Source organism: Panulirus ornatus, chromosome 27 (assembly GCF_036320965.1).
Source record: "Panulirus ornatus isolate Po-2019 chromosome 27, ASM3632096v1, whole genome shotgun sequence".
NCBI classification, from domain to species: domain Eukaryota; kingdom Metazoa; phylum Arthropoda; class Malacostraca; order Decapoda; family Palinuridae; genus Panulirus; species Panulirus ornatus.
In genome coordinates, this window is record NC_092250.1 from 15,078,100 (window position 1) to 15,088,099 (window position 10,000).

At 44.8% G+C, this 10,000-nt stretch overlaps 1 protein-coding gene across 6 annotated transcripts in view; it reads right to left on the reverse strand.

The window, feature by feature from the left end:
• The window catches only part of LOC139757585 (uncharacterized), a 17,839-nt gene that overhangs the window by 2,951 nt on the left and 4,888 nt on the right, over positions 1–10,000 (reverse strand). For 5 of the 6 annotated variants that reach the window (XM_071678205.1, XM_071678201.1, XM_071678204.1 and 2 more), the window contains exons 3-7: positions 7,843–8,132; positions 6,691–6,815; positions 5,112–5,239; positions 1,590–1,708; positions 1–368 (exon numbers count right to left, since the gene is read on the reverse strand). The exon at positions 1–368 is cut by the window's left edge and continues 2,951 nt beyond it. In XM_071678205.1, coding sequence (XP_071534306.1) covers positions 156–368; positions 1,590–1,708; positions 5,112–5,239; positions 6,691–6,815; positions 7,843–8,132 — 875 coding nt within the window. In that variant the 3' untranslated portion in view covers positions 1–155. The remainder of the gene's footprint in view (positions 369–1,589; positions 1,709–5,111; positions 5,240–6,690; positions 6,816–7,842; positions 8,133–10,000) is intronic. The other variant, XM_071678207.1, reaches the window with a different exon arrangement.

A 10,000-nucleotide genomic window follows, 5' to 3' on the forward strand; every position in this document is an offset into this window, starting at 1 on the left:
CTCTCATTTGCATAGAAGCTCAGTGGAAGAGAAGTGAACTGGTAAAGGGGCCATTGGGCCTCCCTTTCAGCTTAGCCTTATTAAAGGTACAGCTAAGCCTTATTAAAGGTACAGCTAAGCCTTATTGAAAGGTATTTATGTCATAATAATCCCATTTAAGCGAAGGATTCCTCTGCAATTTGGTTATATGAAGGAGGGGGCGAGTTGGCCCTCTCTCCGCTCTCATTGGACGAGGGCTGGGCTGTGGTTGATGACGTCACGGGTGACGTCCTGGCCTGTGATTGGACGACGGTGTGTCGGTCGCTGCCGTAGACGCTCTCCCCCCAACGGGGCAAGTAGAGCACGAATGGGGCCTCCGTTTTCTGCTGCTAGGGAAAAAAAGAAAAATGGTTTATGTATATATAACATTAGAAATTAACATAAACAAGACATGTCTCCTTCCAGGAGAAATTGTAAAAGTTTTCACATGTGTTTCTTGTTGTCCTGCGTTTTCTATATGGAGATTGCCAAAAAAAGAATAAGGTGGGACATTTTTAAAAAGCTCAGATCTAAACGTTTGAGATTTGTACTTATGATAAACTCTGGGGGGAAAGATATAAACATTGGTAGTTATCATCAGCATCATTAGGTGATAAACCTGTGTCTGAAGGACACAGGTCCACAGATCAACTGTCTGAAGGACATAGATCCACATATCAACTGTCTGAAGGACACAGGTCCACAGATCAACTGTCTGAAGGACATAGATCCACAGATCAACTGTGTGAAGGACACAGGTCCACAGATCAACTGTCTGAAGGACAATGGTCCACAGATCAACTGTCTGAAGCAGGTCCATCTGAAGGACAATGGTCCACAGATCAACTGTCTGAAGGACACAGGTCCACAGATCAACTGTCTGAAGGACACAGGTCCACAGATCAACTGTCTGAAGGACACAGGTCCACAGATCGACTGTCTGAAGGACACAGGTCCACAGATCAACTGTCTGAAGGACACAGGTCCACAGATCGACTGTCTGAAGGACATAGATCCACAGATCAACTGTCTGAAGGACACAGATCCACAGATCAACTGTCTGAAGGACACAGATCCACAGATCAACTGTCTGAAGGACACAGATCCACAGATCAACTGTCTGAAGGACACAGGTCCACAGATCGACTGTACGAAGTACACAGGTCCACAGATCAACTGTCTGAAGGACACAGGTCCACAGATCCACTGCCTGAAGGACACAGGTCCACAGATCCACTTTCTGAAAGACGTAGGTCCACAGATCAACTGTCTGAAGGACAATGGTCCACAGATCAACTGTCTGAAGGACGTAGGTCCACAGATCAACTGTCTGAAGGACAATGGTCCACAGATCAACTGTCTGAAGGACACAGGTCCACAGATCAACTGTCTGAAGGACAATGGTCCACAGATCAACTGTCTGAAGGACATAGGTCCACAGATCAACTGTCTGAAGGACACAGGTCCACAGATCAACTGTCTGAAGGACACAGATCCACAGATCAACTGTCTGAAGGACACAGGTCCACAGATCAACTGTCTGAAGGACACAGGTCCACAGATCCACTAACCTTGGGAGGGCAGGCCGCACGGGCGGAGAGAGCAGCTGCCAACAGGGACACGATGGTGCTGACGAGGCATGGCAGGGAAGCCACGAGCGATACCACTTCAACCACGTACAAACGCACCACTGCCAAAAGAAAACAAACACACAAACAGTTCTTAAAATGTTGATCCATGTCCTTATCCAGTCACGTCCATTGCACGCCTCCCACCCTAAGCTTCAGGGGCGCGACCCTTGATCCCATGATGACGGGGAAGCCTTTGGGCCACGACGGTGAAGCCCTTGGGTAAAGGCCTCCCAGAAAGGCCCCCTATTGTGCTCAAGGCTCATACCATCGTGGTCAAGGGTCGTTCGTACCTACCAAGTTGTTTGCCTAAGGCCCTGGCTCGTGTATGGCATAAACTAACCTCATATAATAATACAAACATGACGTAGAAGGAAATATAGGTTCCCCCTTTTTTTCCCCCATCAGTTAGCTAACAGTTTCGTAAATTTTTTCCCCGTGGCACGTACCATCTCCATGATTTCCCGTGTGATCTTATTTCCACCTCGATTTTGTAAATACGACTCGATTCTCCTTGCTTCCACCTCAATTTTGCGAATCCAACTTGATTCTCCTTGCTAAATACGACTCGATTCTCCTTGCTTCCACCTCAATTTTGCGAATCCAACTTGATTCTCCTTGCTACCACCTCAATTTTGCGAATGCAACTTGATTCTCCTTGCTAAATACGACTCGAATCTCCTTGCAAATGTCACGTAAACACGACCCTGGTTGTTGTAAGGTTGCTGAGTGCCACAGCAGGGGGAAAAAAACACTGTCTTGAGTGTCAAACGAGGGAAAAAAAAAGAAAGGAAAGAAATTATGAAGGTGTGTATACCAGCTCAAACGACAGTGGTGTCGTATTGTGAAGTGGGGAGGATATCGTACAGTACACAGTGGTGCTGTATTGTGACGTGGGGAGGATATCGTACAGTACACAGTGGTGTCGTATTGTGAAGTGGGGAGGATATCGTACAGTACACAGTGGTGTCGTATTGTGAAGTGGGGAGGATATCGTACAGTACACAGTGGTGCTGTATTGTGAAGTGGGGAGGATATCGTACAGTACACAGTGGTGTCGTATTGTGAAGTGAGGATATCGTACAGTACACAGTGGTGTCGTATTGTGAAGTTAGGATATCGTACAGTACACAGTGGTGCTGTATTGTGAAGTGGGGAGGATATCGTACAGTACACAGTGGTGCTGTATTGTGAAGTGGGGAGGATATCGTACAGTACACAGTGGTGCCGTATTGTGAAGTGAGGATATCGTACAGTACACAGTGATGCCGTATTGTGAAGTGGGGAGGATATCGTACAGTACACAGTGGTGCCGTATTGTGAAGTGGGGAGGATATCGTACAGTACACAGTGGTGCCGTATTGTGAAGTGGGAATATCGTACAGTACACAGTGATGCCGTATTGTGAAGTGGGGAGGATATCGTACAGTACACAGTGGTGTCGTATTGTGAAGTGGGGAGGATATCGTACAGTACACAGTGGTGCCGTATTGTGAAGTGGGAATATCGTACAGTACACAGTGGTGCCGTATTGTGAAGTGGGGAGGATATATCGTACAGTACACAGTGGTGTCGTATTGTGAAGTGGGGAGGATATATCGTACAGTACACAGTGGTGCCGTATTGTGATGGGGTGGCGGGCGTGGGGGAGGCCCCTCCCCTGTGATCACGTCATGGTCAGTAACGCTATAACAGCCACGGGGAGGCGCCCCCCCCCCCCATTACTCACCACCCCCGCTTCCCCCCCATGCAAAGCAGGTGGGAGAGAATATGGGACGCAGTGGTGACGGTGTTGTGAATACGATGGAATGGGTGGCCTTGTGTGTGTGTGTGTGTGTGTGTGTGTGTGTGTGTGTGTGTTGGAGGCGATAAAGGACGAAGGGGGGGGGGGGGATAGTACTGGGACCTGCTGATAACAGTGGGAAACCACACACACTGTGGAGCAAGGACGTGCGTGGGAACAAGACAGCCTTGCAGCCACGCGCAAGCACCACTGTGTGTGTGTGGGGGGGGGGGGAGAAAACAACCACTGGGGATTGATCAGTGGTGGTTTGTAAGAACCCACTGGGGATTGATCAGTGGTGGTTTGTAAAAAAAACCCCACTGGGGATTGATCAATGGTGGTTTGTAAAAAAAAAAAACACTGGAGATTAACCAGTGGTGGTTTGTAAAAAAAACCACTGGGGATGGATCAGTGGTGGTTTGTATAAAGCCACTGGAGATTGATCAGTGGTGGTTTGTAAAAAAAACCCACTGGGGATTGATCAGTGGTGGTTTGTAAAAAAAACCCACTGGAGATTAACCAGTGGTGGTTTGTAAAAAAAAACACTGGGGATTGATCAGTGGTGGTTTGTATAAAGCCACTGGGGATTGATCAGTGGTGGTATGTAAAAAAAAAAGCCACTGGGGATTGATCAGTGGTAGTTTGTAAAAAAACCCACTGGGGATTGATCAGTGGTGGTTTGTAAAAAAAAAAACCCACTGGGGATTGATCAGTAGTAGTTTGTATAAAGCCACTGGGGATTGATAAATGGTGGTTTGTAAAAAAAAAAGACCACTGGGGATTAATCAGTGGTGGGTTGTAAAAAAAACCCACTGGGGATTGATCAGTGGTGGTTTGTATAAAAAAACCCACTGGGGATGATCAGTGGTGGTTTATATAAAAAAACCCACTGGGGATTGATCAGTGGTGGTTTATATAAAAAAAAAACCACTGGGGATTGATCAGTGATGGTTTGTATAAAAAAAACCCACTGGGGATTGATCAGTGGTGGTTTGTAAAAAAAAAAACCCACTGGGGATTGATCAGTGGTGGTTTGTATAAAAAAAAAACCCACTGGGGATTGATCAGTGGTCATGACCTGGGTGTTCTGGGGGGGGGGGGGGTTGTTGAACCTGTCTTCGCCATGACCCGCTGTCACCTCAGTCGAGAATTGGACTTTTACTATTTTTTTTCCTTTATTCTTTTTTTTATGGTTGGTTGAGACGGTGTGGGCGACTGATTCTCTCAAGGTCATTGTGATATATATATATATATATATATATATATATATATATATGTTGGAAAGGATCACAATTTTGCGCATGATCAAGATATTCCTATGAGTCCACGGGGGAAAATGAAACACGAAAAGTTCCCAAGTGCACTTTCGTGTCATAATCACATCATCAGGGGAGACACAAGAGAGAAATATAACAGTCAGTTGATATACATCGAAGAGACAAACCTAGGACGCCATTTGGTAAACCAAATGGTTATATATATATATATATATATATATATATATATATATATATATATATATATATATATATATATATATATATCCTAACCTAAGCCAGGTACCCACTTCATCAGCCATTAAGGAGGGAGGAGGATGAACAGCTGGGTTGACTGTGGACTTCCCTACCTACCTACCTACCCACGCGACTAAGATTCGAACCTATACCGATTCGTGGTCTTACCTGAGGCGTGGTCCGGGCGATGGAAGGCCGACACGCAGGCCAGGGTAAGGTGGCCCGAAAACAGGTAGCCAGCTGTGGCCAAGCCCATGACGCACACCCCGCCCGACAACCAGGCGTAACCCACAGTCCTGCAAAAAGGAAGGGGGGGTCAGAAAATACAAAAAAATGGGGTGGTCAGATAATACGAAAAAATGGGGTGGTCAGAAAATACAAAAAAAATGGGGGGTCAGAAAATACAAAAAAAATGGGGGGGTCAGAAAATACAAAAAAATGGGGTGGTCAGAAAATACAAAAAAAATGGGGTGGTCAGAAAATACAAAAAAATGGGGTGGTCAGATAATACAAAAAAATGGGGTGGTCAGAAAATACAAAAAAATGGGGGGTCAGAAAATACAAAAAAATGGGGTGGTCAGAAAATACAAAAAAAAATGGGGTGGTCAGAAAATACAAAAGAATGGGGGGGTCAGAAAATACAAAAAATGGGGGGGTCAGATAATACAAAAAAAAAATGGGGTGGTCAGAAAATACAAAAAAAAATGGGGTGGTCAGAAAATACAAAAAAAAAATGGGGTGGTCAGAAAATACAAAAAAATGGGGTGGTCAGAAAATACAAAAAAATGGGGTGGTCAGAAAATACAAAAAAATGGGGTGGTCAGAAAATACAAAAAAATGGGGTGGTCAGAAAATACAAAAAAATGGGGCTGGTCAGAAAATACAAAAAAATGGGGGTCAGAAAATACAAAAAAAAATAAAAAATCATCAGCTTATAATACCTGCAAAAATGGGGGGGTCAGAAAATTAAGAACAAAAATAAATTGAAAAGGAAATCATCAGCTTATAATAACACAAGGCATGGGGGGGGGGAAGAGCAGCATTGTTGTTGTTGTTGTTGTTATTGTTGTTGTTGTTGTTGTTGTGGGGGTCCTTTAACCCCCCCCCCCCCACAACCCCCCGTCAGCCTATTATTTTTTTTTTCTTTTTTTTTTGGCTCGTCATATTTTTTTTTTTTGCTGGTAGCGAAAATTGGGTGTGTGTGTGTGTGTGTGTGTGTGTGTGTGTGTGTGTGTGTGTGTGTGTGTGGGATACCTACAGGGTGTGGGATACTTACAGGGCGTGGGATATACTTACAGGGCGTGGTATATACTTACAGGGCTTGGGATATACTTACAGGGCGTGGGATATACTTACAGGGCTTGGGATATACTTACGGGGCGTGGGATATACTTACAGGGCGTGGGATATACTTACAGGGCGTGGGATATACTTACAGTGCGTGGGATATACTTACAGGGCGTGGGATATTACAGGGCGTGGGATATTAAAGGGCATGGGATATACTTACAGGGCGTGGGATATACTTACAGGGCGTGGGATATACTTACAGGGCTTGGGATATACTTACAGAGCGTGGGATATACTTACAGGGCGTGGGATATACTTACAGGGCGTGGGATATACTTAAAGGGCGTTGGATATACTTACAGGGCTTGGGATATAATTACAGGGCTTGGGATATACTTACAGGGCGTGGGATATTAAAGGGCGTGGGATATACTTACAGGGCGTGGGATATACTTACAGGGCGTGGGATATAGCCGAGTCTGCTACCCGAAGGCCCAAGATGGCCTGGACTAGCACGAGAATTCCGACCCACAGTCCACCCATGATCACGACGGGTCGACACAGACACACGGCCATCACCAGCTGTGTACACCATAGGAAACAACGTTAGTACGCCGAACCAGCTGTATACGCCATAGGAAACAAGGTTAGAAACAAGGTTATTACGCCGATCCAGCTGTATACACCATAGGAAACAACGTTAGTACGCCGAACCAGCTGGACCATAGGAAACAACGTTAGTACGCCGAACCAGCTGTATACGCCTCAGACGAGTTTAGTGTTATCAAACCAGCTGTTCGTGATGAGAGATAAGGGTAGTTCATGGTATACAAGCTGGACCATATATGGAGAGGGGGATATATGATATATGGAGAGGTAGATATAGGATATATGATATACAGAGAGGTAGATATAGGATATATGATGTATGGAGAGGTGGATATAGGATATATGATGTATGGAGAGGTGGATATAGGATATATGATATTTGGAGAGGTGGATATAGGATATATGATATATGGAAAGGTGGATATAGGATATATGATATATGGAAAGGTGGATATAGGATATATGATATATGGAAAGGTGGATATAGGATATATGATATATGGAGAGGTGGATATAGGATATATGATATATGGAGAGGTGGATATAGGATATATGATATTTGGAGAGGTGGATATAGGATATATGATATATGGAGAGGTGGATATAGGATATATGATATATGGAGAGGTGGATATAGGATATATGATATTTGGAGAGGTGGATATAGGATATATGATATATGGAGAGGACATAACGGATATGGATAAGGAGAAGGTATAGGGAGAGTGGAATAGGAAGGAAGTGTGAAAGAAGGAATGAAGAAGGTGAAGGAAATATGGGGGGAAAGAAGTGGGCAAAATGTGCGAAGAGCCTCTCTCTCTCTCTCTCTCTCTCTCTCTCTCTCTCTCTCTCTCTCTCTCTCTCTCTCTCTCTCTCTCTCTCGTGAGCTGGACTGACCCATCCCCGTTTCTCACCGGGCACTGGGAGCGTCTGTCTCCTCTCTCTCTCTCTCTCTCTCTCTCTCTCTCTCTCTCTCTCTCTCTCTCTCTCTCTCGCTCACCAGGCACAGGAAGATGACAGAGGCCACCACTAGGTTGACCTTCGCCAGCTGGCGGATGGTCTGCGCTGGGTATCCACCTGCTCCACCACCTGCTGCTTCCTCTTCCTTCGCCCCTGCCTTGCCCACGACACGCACCGCCCGCGCCTCCTGGAGGAACCCCACGCCTCCTCCTCCTCCTCCTCCGCCGCTGCTGGAGGGGCGTGGGAAGTCGGCAGGCGTGGAGGGAGGAGGGTAAAGGCGTGGGGCTGGGGTGGGTGGCGTGCCCGTGCACCCGGCCACCACCTCTTCAGCTGGCGTGGTAAAAAGATGGTGGTAGTTAAGTTGTTAGTGGATGAAATGGTTGTAGTAGATTTTGGGGGCTGGTTAATAGATTCAGTTGGCCATTCCATTTACGCTATATATTCCTATGAGTCCACGGGGGAAAAGGAAACACGATAAGTTCCCAAGTGCACTTTCGTGTCATAATCACATCATCAGGGGAGACACAAGAGAGAAATATAACAGTCAGTTGATATACAACGAAGAGACGAAGCTAGGACGCCATTTGGTAAACATGTGATTGTCTTCGTCTCTTCGTCTCTTCGATGTATATCAACTGACTGTTATATTTCTCTCTTGTGTCTCCCCTGATGATGTGATTATGACACGAAAGTGCACTTGGGAACTTTTCGTGTTTCCTTTTCCCCCGTGGACTCATAGGAATATATAATATGTATATATATATATATATATATATATATATATATATATATATATATATATATATATATATATATATATATATGAGAGAGTTGAAAAAAGTCTTATCAGTGAAGGAAGGCGATGTATCATTATTATGTTATAGGAAATAATCGAAAATGCGATTGATTGAACAGCCCTTGATTGTAGTAATGTCTCCTGTGGTATTGTGGTTATAGAGTGAAGGTGTTGTTGTGTGGGTCGAATCTACCATTTGAGATGAAGCTGTGCATGTTGTGCTTCGCTTGTGAATGCTAGAGAATGCCTACACTACCTGCCTTCAGTGCAGCTGTATGTTGCCCTCACTACAGCTGTATGTTGCCATCACTACAGCTGTATGTTGCCCTCACTACAGCTGCTATGTTGCCATCACTACAGCTGTATGTTGCCATCACTACAGCTGTATGTTGCCATCACTACAGCTGTATGTTGTCCTCACTACAGCTGTATGTTGCCATCACTACAGCTGTATGTTGCCATCACTACAGCTGTATGTTGCCATCACTACAGCTGTATGTTGCCATCCCTACAGCTGTATGTTGCCATCACTACAGCTGTATGTTGCCCTCACTACAGCTCTATGTTGCCATCACTGCAGCTGTATGTTGTCCTCACTACAGCTGTATGTTGCCATCACTACAGCTGTATGTTGTCCTCACTACAGCTGTATGTTGCCATCACTACAGCTGTATGTTGCCATCACTACAGCTGTATGTTGCCATCACTACAGCTGTATGTTGTCCTCAGTATAGCTGTATGTTGCCATCACTACAGCTGTATGTTGCCATCAGTATAGCTGTATGTTGCCATCACTACAGCTGTATGTTGCCATCACTACAGCTGTATGTTGCCATCACTATAGCTGTATGTTGCCCTCACTATAGCTGTATGTTGCCCTCACTATAGTTGTATGTTGCCATCACTACAGCTGTAAGTTGCCCTCACTCTATATATATATATATATATATATATATATATATATATATATATATATATATATATATATATATATATATATCTCCAATCCCACACACACGAACAAAGACCTACATTCAACTGTGTGTGGTTATATTCTCGACCTTATGGCCCTCTGGTCGAAAGAGAGAGGGGAAGGGGTGTGTGTGTGGGTGTGGGGAGGTCAGAGGATGTGTGTGGGTGTATGCGGGGGTGTGAAGGGAAGGGTCAGTTAATGATACAGTTACGCCCTGCTGTTGACCCATATGGAACATGGGGGAAAGTAAAGTGGATTGTAACTACCATTTTGAAATGCCTTGTTTAGTGGTTTAGTGAAGCTAATTTTGTTTTCTTTTTTTTTTTCTTTTTTTTGGGGGGAGGGAAGGGGGAGGGACCTAGGGAGAGTAAGTGTGTATGTGTGTGTGGTAATGAGTGCGTTAGGTGTGTGTGTATGTTAGATTATGGT